Genomic DNA, 19,883 nt, shown 5'->3' with positions numbered 1-19,883 from the left:
CCGACAAATAATAATCCCAACACCCACTTTCCTCCTAAAACATATTGCCCAAGCTACATATAATGAAACAACGAATACAGGTCACAGCAATGATGACGTTAGACATTAACAAAACAATGTCAGATTTTTTTGACAACTTTAAATCATTAATTAATCCCTTAATTGCCTTCTTAACACAAGTTATTTCATCACTTTTAAATAATAAAAATGATAAATAACTCACCCACAAAAACGTCTCTTGTCATTCTCCCTTTTAATGCAAACGGCTTAAAAAACCACGTCAACGAAATACAAACTGTTTTATACGAAAAACGTATCGATATTGATTTAATAACCGATACACACTTCACCAAATATTCCCAGGTACATATCCCAGGTTATATTACATACAAGTCGAATCATCCAGACAACACGGCTCATGGTGGTGTTACCATCATCATCAAATCTACCCTGTCTTTCTCACCACTACCAAACTTTAACCGTGATTACCTACAATCTTGTGCTGTCACAATTAAGCTAAATAACATACCGATCACTATTACCTCAATCTACTGTCCTCCGAGACACAACATCTCAACTCCTCAGTTTAATGACTACTTCTCAACAATTAACTCCGATTTCACAATTGGTGGTGACATAAATGCGAAACACCAAAGCTGGGGGTGTCGCGCAACCAACCCTTACGGTAATGTACTCTACAATTTTACCAATGCTAAAAAATACAAGGTATTGGCTCCACCGGGTCCCATATACATTTTACTACGTAAAAAACCTGATATACTAGACATATTTGTTAGTAAAAGGCCAAGTAATTTATACTGCACCCCGGAAAATATCTTAGATCTAAATTCCGACCATTCATCAGTTCTATTAACGGTCAGTGCTTCTCCAACAGTTAAAATGACACCTCCTAAACTTTTCTCTCCACTAACAGACCGTATCAAATTCCATAACTTAGTAGAACAAGAGATAAATCTTAATTTCAAATTAAAAACATATGACGATATTGATAATACAGTGGATAAATTCACTTCTATCATCCAAACAGGGCCTGGGAGTCACAGTCGAGTTCAAAAAGTTCTCGGACTCCCGAAAACCCTTTTCTCCCACAACACATACCCTCGCTAACAGCTGAAAAAATGAAAGCCAGAGCACGGTATCAAACCTCTCTCCTACCTTCTCATAAAATAATATACAATAAACTGGCCAACTTGCTTAAAAAATATCTTTCAAAATATAAATCAGTTATCCTAGAACAAAAATTAGCAAATATATCCTCCTCAGACGGCAGCCTGTGGAAAGAAACAAATACACTTCTACGGTATAAGATTAGCTTACCACCCTTAACAAAAAATGACACTACTATTGCTATAACTGATGAAGACAAAGCCGAAGTTTTCCGTCAACACCTATCTGAAATATTTAAACCACACCCTGATATCTTTAACCCGATTCTCAGAGCATTAATAACTCAGTATCTTGACTCTCCCATGCCTCTTTATATTCCCGAAAAAAGTTTTACACCAAACGACATTAAATCTACAATACAGAAGTACTCTCTTAAAAAATCACCCGGCTTCGACTTAATAACCGCTGAAGTCGCTAGGTGCCTACCGAAAAAAGCTATTCTATTCCTAACCCATTTATTTAATTCAATCTAAGTCTATCATACTTTCCACTCCTATGGAAATTCTCCAATATAACTTTAATTCTCAAACCTGACAAACCACTGGACTTACCTTCATCATACAGACCAATACAGACCAATAAGCCTATTGCCATTTCTAGCAAAAGTATTAGAAAGACTAATACTCAAAAGGCTTTTACTCTACATCGTCACGAATAAGATCCTACCAAACTCCCAATTTGACTTCCGCTCGGCGCATAGCACAATACATCAAGTACACAGATTAGTTGACGCCATCTCATTTTCTCTGGAAAAAAAATATTACTGCACTTGTGCATTTCTCGATATAAGCCAAGCGTTTGATAGAGTTTGGTATGAAGGCCTTCTCTTCAAATTAAAAAAATGTCTTTCCCCCTCTTTATAATTACTGCTTAAGTCTTATCTAACTAACCGCCATTTCCAAATCCAGTTTGGATCTTCTGTCTCGGGAATTGAAAAAATTTTCACTGATGTCCCTCAGGGTGGAATCCTCTCACCTATTTTATTCAATATTTACACATCAGACCAGTCTGTCTCTCAAAATACTATAGTAGCCGATTACGCGGATGACAAAGCTATAATCTCGATCGACAAAAACCTCCAAATTGCATCTTCGAACCTTCAAATTCATCTGAATTTAATGTCAGAATGGTACATGAAATGGCGAATTAAACCAAATCCAAATAAGTGAGTACATACAACTTTCACTTTATGTCACTCCTTCTGTCAAATTTTCTCTTTAAATAATGTTCCTATTCCAACGTCTAACAAAGTTAGATACCTAGGACTCAATTTGAATAAACGCCTTACTTGGAATGCCCACATCCGTATCAAAAGACTTGCTTTAAATGCCCGACTCCGCAGTTTACGTCCCTTGCTTACAAATAATAAACACTCTAAGCTAAATAGTTAAAGTTCTTATGTATAAAACACTATTAAAACCAATGTGGACCTACGGTCTTCAATTGTGGAGTACTGCTAAGGTATCTAATACTAACAAAATCCAACAGTTTCAGAATATTGCTCTTAGAAAAATTACAAATGCTCCACCTTTTGTGTCCAATTATACTTTACATAAAGACCTCACAATGAAAACTGTGACAGAAGAAGCTGTAGATTTTTACAAACGCTTTCATAATCGCCTACAAACCAACCAAAATCCATTGATAAAGAGCCTCTACACTCAAACCATACCGGGAAACCCTCGGCGTATTTTAAAAAGGAACTGTGAACGTGACTTGTTATAAATATATATATTTAAAAAAAAACGAAGTTTTAGACTCCAGACAGCGTTAATTCCCAGCCAAGTGTCACCAATGGGTGATTTATTAATTCAAGATATTCATGTTACTATTATAATATCATATATACTTATTGTGCTATGTTTTACAGATTGTGTGTTTCAAATTGTAAAATAAAAAATAAAAAGAATTTTAGTAATATTCTATGGAATGCATAGAGGCGATGAAAACTTCTGTTTTTCAAATGGCGAGAACTAGACAATTTTTAAAATTATATATTATGTTAAAAGATTAATTATGTATGTGTTAAGTATAAATTAAATAATTACTTACATTTTCATATTACGTTATATTATAGCATTCGCACATCTTCCAAACTCGTTTCCGTAAATCAACAATAATTTTAGTTAAACAAAGTTAAACAACCAAAGAACTAGTGGTTCGGTTTTTGATTTTGTACGTCAACGTTTTCAAAAAAAAAAAAATTATCCACCAAATAATTTTTTAATAGAAAGATCTACTATAATGTCTTATATCATTTGAAGAACAGAAGTTTGTATCTCCACAGAATGCTTGTCATGAAATGGAACGAAAAATCTCAACAATTTAAAAATATATATAATCTACAAGGATTAATAAAAGTAAGCAGATATTTAAAATTTACAAAAATAAGATTTTCAAAGATTGAATTATTGATGATAAAAAAATTGGTGAGCATGCACTCTGTACAACTCACCGTCTCACCATAAACGCACGCCGAGATACACGAGATAACAAGTTGAAAAAAACAACCGCTCGTCTCGTTATTACGTTATAACTTATAAGTTTATAACGATCTCCTCTGTTTATTAATACTACAATATTATAATAATATATATGTGCCTACTGGTACCGTGGTTACCAAGTAGAATATTTATATAGAACGTATAATAATATTATGATTTGAGGCAGAACTATCATTACGCCAAGAGAACTGTATAATCGTATGACGAACTAGAGCGCGACTTTTGAAAACCAACACAATTACCATCGCAGCTGCAGAGCCCACAAGCGTAGCGTGATGAATTTGTGTGTAGGGGGAGGGGTATAAATCATGTCTATAATACACAAACAATGTTTCGAGAAAACAATTTATTTATTATTGTTTTCTAAAAATGTGTCTCAAAACTTCTTTTTAATTTACTGCTCGACAATGTTTGTCCTTCCTACAATAAAAAAAAATGTGTTTGAAAAATAACAAAAAAAAAAAAAAAAAAGGATGAAACTGTACAATAACTTTCAAGTTCTAATTAATTTGGTTATTAATTAAAGGAGGTAGATTTTTACATATCTCATAGGAGGTAATAAGGCACATAAATTAATAAAGAATAAATTTAACTTAATAATTTTAATTTTAGCTACTAGAACAGTATCAAAGTATCAACGGTTTTTAACTATAATTTTTTAGATGATTTAATAAAATTTAAGCTTTAGTGAGAATGCTAAATATTGAAACTAAGTATTAAAATAGTAGAAATGTAATATTTTCAAAAACGCTGCTTTGGAACGATATTTCCAAATATACGCTATACTTTTCGAGACAACAACGAGTGTTAACATTTAAGATAATCACCGTGTTTAATACCAACGCACTTTGAATGGTTTTTATTTGCATATTGATGGAATGAGATTCCTATTTGCTTCAAATATTCCAGTTTAAACATATTCTTATAAATAAATAAATTATGCGTATAACTATATTCATTATAACTATCAGACTGACAAAATTATGTAATTTGATATAACAGTTGAATTTTTTTAAGTTGTATGGTTTTAAAATTTTTCTTAAACATTTGGTTTACTTGTAATCTCAAATATAAATAAAAATTAATTTCTCAGTATTTTTAAAAAATAAGTAGCATTTTTTTTTTTATTAATTTTTAGTTTGTTTTAATTTTTTGCACATTGGTGCATATTCAACAATTTTTATTGCTTTCAATTCACAACTCTGATGATTAAATAATAGTATAGTGGCGTGTCACGTATTTAGCAGTGAATATTGTTATGCATAATACTATACAATTATATGACTGTAGTAAGTGTTTTTTGTCGGATTTTTTTAATCGATCTGGAAAAAAGTGATGATGACTTTATATTTTAACATCATGACACATTGTTTGCAGGTTTGGGGCCATAGACTTACGCTTAGGGTCTTAAATTCGTAAGACCCATTTTTTGTTAAATTTCTCATCAGTCACTATATATTTGGTGATATCATTCGTTATTATGATGATGAAGTAGTACCTAAATAATAATAATATTATTATAACCATTAAACAAAAAATTCTGCAAAATACATGATCTAATATAGTAATATTATAAATTTTCCAAAAACATGGGGTAATTTATTAAGATTTTTTTTCACATTTCATCTTTTATAATCATTAAGCACGTAATATATTGAACAATATTTCCGGAACAAAAATCAGTGTCCACTATTGGGAGTCTACGGTCGTACGTCCGTTCGAGAAACGACGCATATAATAATATGTAGTTTAGTATTGCATGCATTACTTGAACGATAAGCACGTTTCGTCAACGCCATTATTGGCTATTGCAGGCTAGACAACCTGTAGCAAGTTCTGAATCCTGTTTGACATCGCAGTTCAATCGACCGGCTACACCGCACACACATATATTTTTTATGTGCCGTTATGGAATATGTCTAAATACGTATTTAATATAATTACCGGGAGCACAGTCTTGCAAAGTACTTGGGTTAAAGAATTATTTGTTAAGCACTCAAATACGTATTTTAAATATTTTTAAAAACTATCTGAATTTAAATCAAATAATCATATTTTTTTTCTATTTTAATAATTTAGGTAAGTTAAAAATAATAAAAATCGAGAATCTATAATAGTTAACCCAATTTAAAATATTTTCACAAAGAAAACAGATGAGTATTTTATAGTTACACCAAATGTTTCATTAAACATTTTAAAGTAGGTACATATCCATAAATATTTTTAAAGTATTTGTATCTGTATAGCTCAAATACTTTTTTATGAAGTATATAAATTATTTTAATAAAATATTATAAAAAATATTTAATACATTTTAATAGAACATTTCAAATACTAAAATAATTTTCAAAACTAGAATTTTGTCTGTACTTGAATGCTTTTAAAATGTATCTTTTACAAGACTGTCGGCGGTTTCAGAGTGATAAGTTCGCACATAAACGTCGATATTAGAGAGGTGATACGACCTCGTTTACGGATAGCTCATATAAAAAAATACCATATAGATGATGACGGTTCATAAGAAAAAAAAACGAAAACCACTACGTCAATCAGATTATAGTTGGTGCCTAATATGTTATAGCAAATTATATTATCCTCCGATCGTGTATAGAACATAGTCTTCAAAAAGGTTTGTTTTCATATCTCGTCGTTTATACACGCGAACAAACGTGTAATAAAATATATCAGTGTCCGCTATTGGGAGGTTGCGGTAGTGCTACCGTTCGAACGCGTTCGGGAGACGACGTACCTTTACACTTAGATCGGTATTTTATAAATAACTTAAACGACCAGCATGTTTTGTCAACGAAATATTTGTACAGACGAGACAACCTGCAATACAAGTCCTGATCGAGATCGCAATCCAATCGACCGGTTATACCGCACACACACGCCCGACGGCTATATTTTTAATTCACCGTTGTGGAATACGTCTAAATCTATAAAAAAACAGTTTCCGACGGTGTCAGAGTGATTAGGTCACACATAAACGTCGACGAGGCGCGCTTACGTTTAACTAGTATTTTTCACTCATATAATCGGACAAATATCATCATCGAGTATTGGTGACGATTTATAAAAAAAAAAAAACGAAAACCTAACCGCAAATCAGACGATAATAATAAGTTACAATTAGGACCCATAATTGTTGATGCCTTATAAAAATGTTTATATATGTCATTGACCTAAATAATTTTTAAAAAAAAACGCTCGTAAAACTGTTTAATAATGATCTAATTATTTGTCATTAATATATTTTTATATTTTCTACCCAGTGAATAAAAACACAAGTTTATTTATTTTTAATACCTAAATATCTTAATTTTTAATTTCAAACACAATAAATAATTGTATTAACTTCGATCTAATTTAGATCGTCATTTTTCACTCATTTGTTAAAAAAAAAAAGTAAAACTTTCCCCAGGACCCCAGCATCAAAGAACGAACTTAAGACGAAAAAACAAAAACGGAAAATAAAAATTAGTTAAACTGTTAAATAGATTCGTGTGTTATTGAAATTTAAAACATATTTTATGCTAGAAAAGCTTCATCTATGATGTTCCAAAAAAATATGCGAAAATCGTCAACATCCCGGCCCTATATGGTTGTGAATCATGATAATATTGTAAAATTAAGTTCTTTCCCGATGACGGACGGTTGTGATGGACAAACTTAAACAACAACGACCCTCGTTTGCGTGAAATTCGTATTTTTCGCCTATAAAACACGAGTATTGAATATCTTCAACGGTTCATAAAAAAGCGAAAACCACACGTCAATCAAACGATGATATAGTAATGTTGAGCTATTATAATTTTTGCACGACGACGGCGATAACTCTAACACACGTAGGTACGTACCTGCGCGACGGCACATGATACAAATTGTACATAATATGATAGTTTTGAAGAAATGCGTGCTCGTCGTCTCATAAGAAAAAAATAATTCCACGCGAGAAGAAACAACCGCGATGTAGGTATTCAATACGAATCTAGGACGTTTCCCCCGTGCCTCCCCCCCACCCCGATTAATTTCAAAAACTTATTAACTGCTTTTTAACAGAGTTTATAATAGTTAATAATACTTTGCTTCATATTATATTTAAACTTTTGGTATTTAACACATAGTATATTTTTTAACTATACGCTTAGCGACTTATAGCTTATAATCCTTAACATTTACTTGACTCTAGTAATATTTTTTCATTAACTTGCTCGCCTTTTGAAAATCGGGTTCCAGAAATTATTCAAATAATATTCTTCTTCAACGGTGGCGCAGAGTATTCGTATCGCAAATCCAACTCCCACTTACCCACTAACCTCAAAGCCATTAGTAGATAGATCTTCGTAGAGTTAGAATTGTAATAAGTAATATTCTATAGAGGGTGATTCGCCAAGCAAGGTCGCCCTCCTATTTTTTCCTTTAATAATGAAATATTATAATTTTTAAAAGTTTTTAATAGCTGAGATAATTTGTGTACTTGATCCGCACGTTGTAAAACGATTTAACTATAGCTTAGTAATAATGATGGTTTTCATGTGTTTCCAATGCGTTTCTATATCGTTTGAAAATGTAGTGCAGTTGTTGGGTTCAATGAATTATGGATCCACACGGATAAAATATTATTTTGTTTTTATCGTAAAATTTATTATAATCTAAATACTGTATATTATAATGTTGGTTGTGAAATTATAGAGTAAACCCGAAATATATATTAGCATTCAGTATGGATGACTTGGGGGCTCTACCACCCTGTTCGCTATATGCTCACCACCACCCGTTCATCCCATTAGGACTTGGCCCCGCCCACGTTCATCTTGAAATCGTATTTCTCTAATTTAAAATACTTAAAAATGAATTACGTGGAAGATAAAATATACAGTAAATTTCTTAAAATATAATAGTTAATAATTATAATAATAATATAATAATTATAATAATTAATTTAAAAATTGTCATTGCAACTGTACAATAACTGCTATTTTATTGTATATACCTACTATGTGGAAGACGAAATACACAAAACTTTTTTATAAAATTATAGAGGTTACTTATCTATAAATTATAATATAATTTGGTGTATAAATTACACACGAGTATATAATATTAAACCACACGTATATACCTATTATTATTGTATTATCTGTGTGTGCGTTTCTTATTCGGATGACCCGATTTTGTGCAGACGCTGTGGCCGATCTTCCGCGAGCCAGGAGGAGGGTACGCGCGTTTCGCGTCTGATCATCCAAAATCGGAAGACTACCCATATATTATTAATTATTATGCCCACGAAAAGTGAACGTTTCCGGAATTCGTTGCCTATATTAATCGAATAGCATGTATACGGTGAAAATAATACTTATGCCCTTTGGGTTCATCACACACACACACACACACACACACACACACGCACGCAAACATATATACATTCGAGCACGCGTGTAGGTACATATACACATATTATAATAGGTACTTTTCTTCTTTTGCACGACTAGAGTGAAATCAAACCGGTCTTATAAAATGTATCCGTTTGACCGAGAACCAGTCGCTTCCATATAATATTATTATTATTATTATACTGCGCGCATAAACGACGACAAAATACAGCTGCGATTATAATACCTATATAATATATAATAATATTATATACCTAGGTACCTAGGTACCTATCGGCTTTTAAGAATGCCCAACCTTGGCGCCCGATCGGATGAGCGGGGGAGAGAGTCGAATTTCGATACATATTTTAGGCGTTTACCTATATCCACGACCTTTCGCGTTAATAATAAATTCCGAGTAAACGTTTACCTGTTACACCGGGTACACCTCGACTACACACAAAACGTTTTATTGAAATAAGATATCCGGCACGTTATTTACGGTGTTAATTATCCTTCGACAATTCCTTCATTATTATAAGTATATCATATTATTATATTATTATTGATTCGGGTTCGAGTGTAGCGTTTGTGTGTACATACCGCCGTCGCCAACACGGCGCCACAAAACCAGAATTTTATATACAATAATAAAATCGTTAAGCATCGTGTTCTATACGCGATGGTTTGACACAGAAAGCCCGTGATTATTATAATAGCTATATTTTTTTTTCCATAGTGTTATTATTTCCGCCGAGTAGAAAACATTTCCGTTCATAGGGTTTGAGACAGATCTTTTACAGCCGTATGATTACAATAACCACACCGGTGTAGACGATTCTTTTGATGTCACAACAATAAAACGATCCCTATCCCTGTATACACCCCTTAAATAAACCCTCTTCAATTTATGATCTACACCTGAGACCTATATAAATATTTCTTTTCGGTAGAACAGATGAATAATAAAGAATATTACTAAGTATACATATGTATAGCTGACTCGAACTGCAGTGCTCGGAATGCTCTGGTAGTACGCGAAAATGCACTTATCAGAGTATATACCTCATCTCCAATTGTTCTGCTGCAGACCTAACCCAATTCGAGCAATCACCTGCAGGACTGTACTTGTACATTCGGTTTGATGTGGCCGTCTAATATAAGTGAATCAGTGTCATTTTTATCGCTTTAAAAAAAAACATTTATATACGTCCAAATAACATTCCACTAACATAATATTTTTATTATATACAATGTAATATGTATATAGATGCATTACGATTTTAATTAAATTACTCAAATTTAAATCAAACCCTAAAATTGTTAGATTTAGCTATGCAGCTTGTCAATTTGGTAAGAAGAATCGGAAATGTCGATACCTATGCCTTATTCTTCTATGTTATATTCAAATATGACGTGCACCTATATTATGTGGTAAATAAAATGATTTGAAAGACCAGTAAACTCACGACTTAATGATAATTATTATATGAAATATTAATGGTGAAATTGATCTGATCATTTTATGCCAATCAATTCGGATGCAGTCTATAACGCTATACTTGGTTTATGTATAACATATTTTGAATGCACAACTGTAAAAATTAATAATAAAAAAAATGTGAAATCGCAACTGATAGGTACCTATTAACAACTACTACAACAGTGGTCTTACTTTCGTTGTATATTTTACTATATTATGCATACTATATGGTTGAGTTCGCCTCTAAATTCGTATATAACGCGTTACATTCGCGGTAATTTTAAATTGTTATTATAATTCGTTGAGCACCTATAATCTTAATTTTCACGCACAAATTATACCGTCGTATACGGTCGACCGATTGTGGCCCAATGCGCAACGCGCCAACTAATGTGTGTGTTCGCCTCAGTGTCACCATACATATTATATTATTATATAAATATACGATATGCCAAAGAATTGCATCTATATTCTGTTCCGATATTTTTTTTTTATTTCACCGTACATACCCGCCACCGCGCGTATACCACGTTAAATATGGTGAAACCACAACCTAGTTGTTGCGTGTATTTACCGCGGATACCTTCTTGTTATGACTGCTGCAGCGGCCCACGGCATATTATAATAAACGCATCTGATTTAAATTTCGAACTAGAGTCAATAATTTTATTATACGAGCACTCAAGTTTTTCGTACACAATCAAATGGCTACAAAATGATGACTTACCAGCATAAGTTATGAATCATAGGCGTTAATAGTTTTAATTATTTTGGGCCTGAATTCTTCAATAACATAGAAATAAAAAATAAATGGTGCTATTTCATTCCCTCACACCACCATCGGTGGCCACTACTAGTGATCGGTTTAATAAAAAAATAAAAATAAACTGTTTTTCAGTACCTATGTATTTATATCTTCTATATATCTTGATAGTATTAGTATAAATCAAAATTCGAACAAGAAGTTTTTGTTTCAAGTATATAAATGTATGTACTAAGGAATAAGGATAATATGTGGTGATGGGGATAGTATGGTAATGAGTTCAGTACGAGTAGATATGGAGACTTAAATTATTTGCAATGTTAATCGCTACTATTGATCTATCCATAAAAATAATGGACAATGGTATTCATGTCGTATGCGGTCTACCGCGCGCCTGTTTCTACACGTCATATGCGGTCTACCGCACATTTGTCGTATACCACGCATGCGGTGTCTACCACATGGTTAAAAATATGAATGATGGAATACATAAATGTAGAATTACAATAAATTTATTAATGTAGAATTTCAATATAATACCTATTTAATAATACAAAAAAATATATAAAACTATGTAGGTAAATTTAATTAGTATATGTATTAAAAACTAACTGACAAAAAATGTAAAATTATATAGAAATATGCTTTAATCGATATTTAAATTAGGTATAAGTACAATATAATTTAACCTCTCTTGCTCTCTTAAAAAAATAATCAAATGTGTTGTCATTCTTGTTTTTTAGACGCCATCGCCACCATTGTTCCGCCAAATACGAGGGCAGCAATGATGGAGATGTACCATGCATTTTTTTAATAATTCGATGTTTTAAACCAAAAAAATATATATAGATACGCGGCAGTATACCGCATATGACGTGTAGAAACATAAACGTGGTAGATGACAAGTGTGCGGTAGACCGCATACGACATGAATACCAAAATAATTTGTAAAAATAATCCACCTAATATTATCTACATTTAATGGTTTATATTTTTGTAAAACCATTTAGAGAATGCCACATCAGTATTTTTTGTCTCAGTCTTACAAAAGCGTAACATAGCAAATTTAGGCTGAACTGCTGGTTCACGTTTTACTCAGTTAGCTTACAAAATAGAGTGAATAGACCTTTTATAAAACTTGATGGCAAGAACATTATCTTTTCTTTGTTGGAAGTATTTAAGTATTTTTATAATGATACAGTTTTTAAGTGAGTTATGAGAATTTTAATTTTACAATTTATTATACGAGCGTAGCAGTTCAGCGTACATTTGTCATGTTACGCATTCGTAAGACTGAAACAACAAATATACTGATATAGCGTCATCTTAATATAAGCGTTTTAATAATTAGGAGACAACCCATATTATTAGAATTTAGATTTAGATACGTGAACATTTTTAAGAAAATGATCTGTAAAATATTTTGTAGTAAAAATGGGTATTCTCATTTGAAATAGAAATTTGTATCGCCTCAGTACATTCTTTAAGTGGTACAAAAAATATCAGAAATTTAAAAATTAGGATTTGAATAATTTTATTCAGGCGCAGATTCAGAGGGGGGCTATGGGTGCTCAGACACCCCCTGTCATCTAGACACCAAAAAAATAAATTTATATTATAAATTATATAATTTGTTATTTTTCAAAATAAAATTAATAATAATAATAATTTCGGTGCTTTTTGTTATCGCCGTCACTACGACAATAATAACTATTATTGTTAATTGTTTTCGAAGTATACTCGTGTGTATAACGACACGCGTCAACGGCGGAAAGCACCGATAACAATTATTATGAAAAAAAAGTTAGCACTAATAAATCAAATAGAAAATGGTAATATTTAAATAAATAGAAAGGTGTAACAATTTTTTTTTTTTTGAGCACCCTCTGTTAAATTTTTCTGGATCCGCGTCTGAATTTATTTATTATTAAATAAAAGAAAATGTGGTGAGCATATTTAAAAAATCACCGATATATATAGTTGTGTAAGGCGTAACACACACACACATCTATATATATAACAATAATAATTTAACTACGAAATCACAAAAAAAATTGTCTGTTTTAAAAATAAATAATTTATAATAACTATGGAACTAGATTGGTATATTATTATTGTTGTGTTGTATTGTGTGCGTTTATACGTTTATTATAGTTTATAGTTTAATATATGCAAGTCAAGCGAGCTCTATTATTTAACGTTATATTACTAATCGTCGCTGGTAAAACGAAAAATAGTAAAAACATTTAAGGATAGTTAAATTTGTAAGCAATACTTACAATAGTAAAATGTACCTATTGAAGGTATTATATTATTACGTTGGTGATAATATCTAATCAATAATAGTAAAATATTATTGACGGGGAACTAATTTCTATTCAAACGATAAAAAATTGTCTACTGACCGTAAATATGAAATAAATATTAAAAGTAATAATAATAATAATTGCTATAATCAAATAAAATCTCAGTGTGCATAATATATAATAATATACATAATATATTACCTACTATTATTATGGGTAAACGATTGTCGATTAGCCATAGATAATAGTACCCCGCACTAGTGGTTGCATGTGCGTTTTGGGTCAAGGTCAGCCTTAAAGACCGTAAATAATAGGTACATACGTTCATACCTATATAGTTATAATATCAATATGTAATGTGCATAATATAGTATAGGTAAATACATAGATATCTGCAACAATTGTTTTATTAGTAATAATAGAACAAGCGATATTCATTATGCTTTGTATATTAGCATCAACCCTATGTTCATACCCCTAAAATGTAGATGCGTCGGTAAGAAAAAGTATTACAACCGATTCGAATACGACAGTCGATAGGAAGGCGCTTATACGTTGTATACTTAGGTACTCTCACCTCGTTATCGTCATTCGTTTTATATTGTATCATAGAATTTATTTTCATAAATATCAACTATTGAGCTGTAGAGTAACTATATCATCATTTTTTAATAAACTGATTAAATTGATTTGCTGGTCAGTTTTAATATCACCGTAAATGCATAAATTAACCGTTGTTATCTTGTCCATGTGTACCGATTTTCTACTGATAATTTTAGAATATTTTATCAGTTCACGAGAAGTCATTTCATAGTTCAATAGAAACAGGTTGGTAACATATAACTCTTTGGCTGTTTAGGGCCGTGAAACCAACACATCTTTACACTTTTCTCATAGGCACATATTACATTGTGAAAACGATTCATTGAATCAATTGCATATTGAATAAAATTTATTGTAATACGATATTTATTATTTACGAACGGTTCGAAAAATAATTGACATGTGTTTGTGAAACTCATAATTCTAAAATATATTGTAAGTATTTGATTTTTGATGATTGAACATGAATATAAATTACGTATAATTTAATCGTTTATTATTATTTTTTATTAAGATTCGGAACTTATTGTACGCAAATTATAGGAAATATTCATACAAATATTCACTTAAAAGTTAAAATAACCGAAATATGCAACTCAATATTTTTTTAATAGCCGTTAAAATTTTTATTTATTTATTTAAATTATAGAATAATTTTTTTAATTCATATTTTTTTAATATTTTGTACAGTTATTCATTCATTAATTAATTAATTTTTTTTTTTACAACAATAAAGATATTATTATTTATTAGTTAATTGATAAAAATGTATTTATTTATGTATTATTACTGTGTATGTTCGATAGGTATATTGACCGACGCATGAAAGTAAATAAATAATGTTAACCTTTAAAATAAATTTACCTAACATAAAACGAAAACTGTGCAAATATGCTATAAATAACAATTAAATTGCCAAAATTGGTCAAATGTGCGTTTTGCCTAAAAACGGTAAAATATGCAAAAATATGCAAACAAAATTTTTGTATTTCAATCCGTTATGTCTTAAAACAAATGTGTATCTTACTTAGATTATTCTGCAGTCATTATTAAAAAATATGCAAATACAACAAGTCCTGAACCCTATTTATTATAATGCTCATCACTGCAGTGACTAATTATGTAAAATTTCAACTGGCCCAATGCCACGTGATAATAGTAGGTAGCTGAATTCGAATCGATTTTTTACGAGAAAAACTAACACATTTCAAATATTTTGTGATGTCACATGCCAATATTAAACGTTTAATATATTTCCGCGTGTGTTTTCATTTTAATGTTGTTACATACGTACCTATATTTAAACACAATGACTGACTATATGAATAAGAAAAAAAATAAGTAAATTTGTCACCATTCTGTACTTAATATCTATAAATAATACATCATATTATATAGTTAATAGTTATGAAATATTTGAAACTAGAAATTCCTTATTCAAAAAATGTATTCATTTTTTTCACAAGCAAAATTTAATATTACCATTTTAAACATTCAAACATATTATGTATGTACACCAACACCTGTCACTTACCTATGATTTAAAATAAAATGGCTACATTTAGAATATAAAACGTTGATATAAATTATTATTGGTTGTTAAATCGATGTTTGTAATTTTATATTATGCAGTAGGTACATGCGTGTCTCAATTTAATGAAAATAAGTTTTTATTTAAGAGCCATATTCGATTTCCCCTCGTATGTTACTCGTTAATTTTAATCCATCCTGAATGTAATAACATAATAGGTTTGCGTTTTTGTCGATTATATTTACACACAAAAATAAAATTTAATATTCACGTTATAGTGACCATTCGTGTGCTCTGTGTCACAGCCAATAAGTGCAAAATCTAGACGCGTAATATTTGTATCAAATCATAAAACATTTTTTTGTTATCAATTTTTAAGCGAGCCAACCTATCTATTATACTCTTCTTTCATATACTTAGTTTAACATTTTTGGAATTTTCATTATTTATGAATACTTATGATTTATTCATATAACTTTAGAATTATTATGTAGATTTTATCTACTCGTAACTAATTTTTTTCCTAATTAGAACCATTCATGTTAACCGTAAATTGTTAAGCAGATAATTCTACGCAATACATATCTAAATAGAATTTCGAACGAGTAGTTTTTTAATTTTTTAACTTTATGAACCAATATGATAATACTTATTATAGTTCTTAATTATGATTGTAAATAAAATATAAAATAGATGTTATAATGTGAAGTAATTGACAATTGTTATGTTAGGAACTTTTTCATAATTTACATTTTCAAAACTCATTTCCTAAAAAAATAGAAAATGTTGATAACGATGTGAAAAAAAAATAAGTTTATTTCATCACAGAATAATCTATGACAATTTCATGAAAACCATTTAATTATAGTAACATGAAAATAAGGTTATAAGTAAATTTAATTAATTTCAAAATCCAAATTTGAATAAATGAATTTTTTTAAGAGTAAAAAAGGGCGATTATGATAGGAAAATCTCTATGTATATGACACACATAGCTGTTGTATATTTAAATGGGAGTTACCCGTTTCCGCTAAAATAATATTGGCCGTTTCCGCCATAGCTCTTTTCCGCCAAAAACGAAAAAGGTACGATTCCCGTTTCCGCCAAAAGACATTTCCGCAACAAAAAAGTTTAGAAACCAATGGTCTTAATTTTTAAGCAATATATATGTTGTGGTATATATAAAATAAAATAGTAATGTAAAATGCAGGCAATAGCAACGTGCGTGAAGTTGGCCCACCCATTTTTATTTTGCTTGCTGCTCATAAACGGCTAACTCACAAATTCTAAAAGTGAACTTGCAAATTCTCGCAAATAACTCGCAAAATATTGGTGAAGATTTTAAGTCGCTACTCCAAAGTGGGTGGGCCAACTCGCCAACTTCACGTACGAGTAATAGCAATGACATTTGAAAATAATTGCGAAATTGCAAATAGGTACAACAATATATACAGCGATAATCTTCGATAATTGTTGATAATCGTCGATAACGGAAGGAAGTATATACTGTATTACTGTATCATAGTTTATTTAAATTTGCACACAATAATTATCTGATTAATGTTAAATTCTTATATTCTAATTCAGTATCTGTTCTGTTCGTCATCAGTTTAACAACAGTTAATACGATTTTCAAAATGGAATTTGTTAATAATTTTTGTGGCATTTTTAATTATTTAAAAATAACGATATGTTTTTTCAAAACTCTATTGAGACTATATTTGACCTATACTTGTATTATAATTTGAAATAATTTAATAAAATGTATTATTATTATCTACTTGTATCATTATAATTTATAATAATAAAAATATTTTTATATGATAAGAATATATAATATTTGTACATGGTTCCCAAATTGACGGTAACCTCTTTTCACAAAAATAAATTTTGGCGGAAACGGGAATCATACTTTTTTTGTGTTTGGCGGAAAAAGGCTATGCCTAAATCAGGGAACCGGTTTTTTGGCGGATACGGGTGATGCCCATTTAAAAATTAACCTTAAATTTCCATTATTTAAAATATTATTCTCAAAGTAATTAATATATTCTTCTAAAAATTTCGTTGCACTAACGAGTTTTAGTTTCTAAAATATCATAACTTAAACATAATTTTAGGTCAAAATATATAAAACTAAGAAAACTATAAAATGCCTTTATTATAAAAGTGTATGGCAATTTTCACGAAAACATTCAAAAAAAAATTGTAAAATATGAAATATAGGAAATTCAAATATTAATTATAAAATACGTATTTCAACACGTCAGAATCATTATAATCTACGTTGATTGAATAATGCACTCATTAAACTGGCCGAATTGGTTTGTTTAAACTAATTAATATAACTATAATTATTATCTACTTAAATTAATAATTATTGTGTTTCATCAATTCTTAATTTACCTGGTATAAAAGAGAGGCATATAAAATACGTTAAAACGTTTATTCCTCGGCAATCGCATTTCATCTTCGGTATTGTTATGTTCTAATTGTATTATATTTGAAGCCATTTATCGAACTTCAGAGATGAAAAGAATACATCGATAACTTTTGTTTTTCGGATGACATGCCGGCTGAATGTATTTATTGTTCACCTTAAATCACAAATGAACAAATCATCAACAATTTTAATATTAAATATTAATTTTTTAATATTCAAATTATTATTATTATATTGTAAATTATTATATAAAAATCGAGTATATCAATATTATGTCGAGTTTTGCTCGAAATGAAAATTAAAAACGGCATACAAATTTATTATTAGATTATTATATAATATTAAAATTAATAAAAAAAAAAAAAATGTACGCTTATGCAGAAATAATATAACGTTTACCTGTCGATTAATTTTATGATGTTAACTGCCTCGGCCAATCGACACTATACTCGGTACGGACCGAATAATAAACAACACAACACTTTGTACTATAAAACAATATATATTAGTATATTTATTCGCGTAAAACTGGCACTTTATAATATTCTAACGATATTATTATTTAATATTTAATCATACGAAGTATCGATCCGATCGCGACTACTCGAGTACGACGTCGAAACGTTTCACGCGCGTGAAAAACCGTGAGCGAAATGTTCGGAAAAGTATTCGGTACCCGGTTAGATAGTTATTAATAGTATCAACAATTATGTTATACCGCGTTTCGTACGTATTATTTCCGTTCTCGTCTGAGCGCGCACTCATGCAGGTCCGCCGCGGCTGAATGTCAAACCGTTTGTAAGAGCGGAAAAAAAATATTCCACACCATCGTGTTGTATCGCGTGACCGGCACATGGACGCGCGTGGACGCTATCCGCAGTAAGTGGGCTTCTGGTCGTACGCGCGCAGCGGCCGATTCAACAGGTCTCGGTCAAAGAGTTTCGTGCACTTAAACGTTAAACGCACGTAGGTTAGGTACAGGGTGATGCACTGAGCTTACTCACCCCCGTTTTTTCCTTGTTAATTAAGAATTTATTCGAACTCCAATTAAAAAAAAAAAAATAGTTTTTATTAGATCACACGTTAAATTCTTTAGATTTTTAGTACCTAATACTTAGGAAATGACCAGTGTTGATACAATGTTCAAAGTTCTTGAGCATGGTACGAAAAACCTCAAGAATTTAAAAGTAAGGTTTTGAAGTTTATTTAGAGTTCTGAAAATCAGATTTTTTACAACTGTATTATTAAAGAAACAATAATGGGCGCACGTGATTGATAAGGAACATTATAACATTATAAATGATAATGTACAGGATGTTTCACCAAGCACGCTCAATCCCCTTTTCGTCCCACTGTTTATTTGAATTCTTATTTTTGAGTAGTCCAGTAGCATAATAGTATTATAAATTTTCAATCAGATGATTTTAGATTCTGAACGGAGTGATGAATGTATTGATTTTACAATGATGTGTGTTTTTTTTTTGTGTGTCTGTGACTCTGTGTATAACTATTCGAAATAATGCTTAAATTTCAAACTTTGGGGGTGATTTCCGATGGAAAAGTGAATATCCTTGGTGCATTATAGAGGTCAAAAGTAAACATTTTCCAACAGTTTTCAAAAAATCGAGAAAAACGTTTATCCTTAAACGATTTTAAATTTGTTATTATTCAAAAAGTATTAGTCGTAGTC

General features: G+C 30.5%; 1 protein-coding gene across 2 annotated transcripts in view; it reads right to left on the bottom strand.

Annotated features, from left to right (window-relative positions):
* The window catches only part of LOC107170447 (phospholipase A1), a 48,975-nt gene extending 29,913 nt beyond the window's left edge, over window positions 1–19,062 (bottom strand). The window contains exons 1-2 of one of the 2 annotated variants that reach the window (XM_089225123.1): window positions 18,593–19,062; window positions 18,157–18,347 (exon numbers count right to left, since the gene is read on the bottom strand). In XM_089225123.1, the coding sequence (XP_089081249.1) occupies window positions 18,157–18,220 (64 nt within the window). In that variant the 5' untranslated portion in view covers window positions 18,221–18,347; window positions 18,593–19,062. The remainder of the gene's footprint in view (window positions 1–18,156; window positions 18,348–18,592) is intronic. The other variant, XM_089225124.1, reaches the window with a different exon arrangement.
* Window positions 19,063–19,883: the final 821 nt, after the last annotated feature.

The sequence above is a fragment of the Diuraphis noxia genome, unplaced genomic scaffold, assembly GCF_037042655.1.
Source record: "Diuraphis noxia isolate RWA-SAM2 unplaced genomic scaffold, SU_Dnox_SAM2 contig0004, whole genome shotgun sequence".
NCBI lineage: Eukaryota > Metazoa > Arthropoda > Insecta > Hemiptera > Aphididae > Diuraphis > Diuraphis noxia.
Note: the sequence above shows the minus strand (reverse complement) of the source record. Positions and strands in the feature narration are given on the sequence as shown.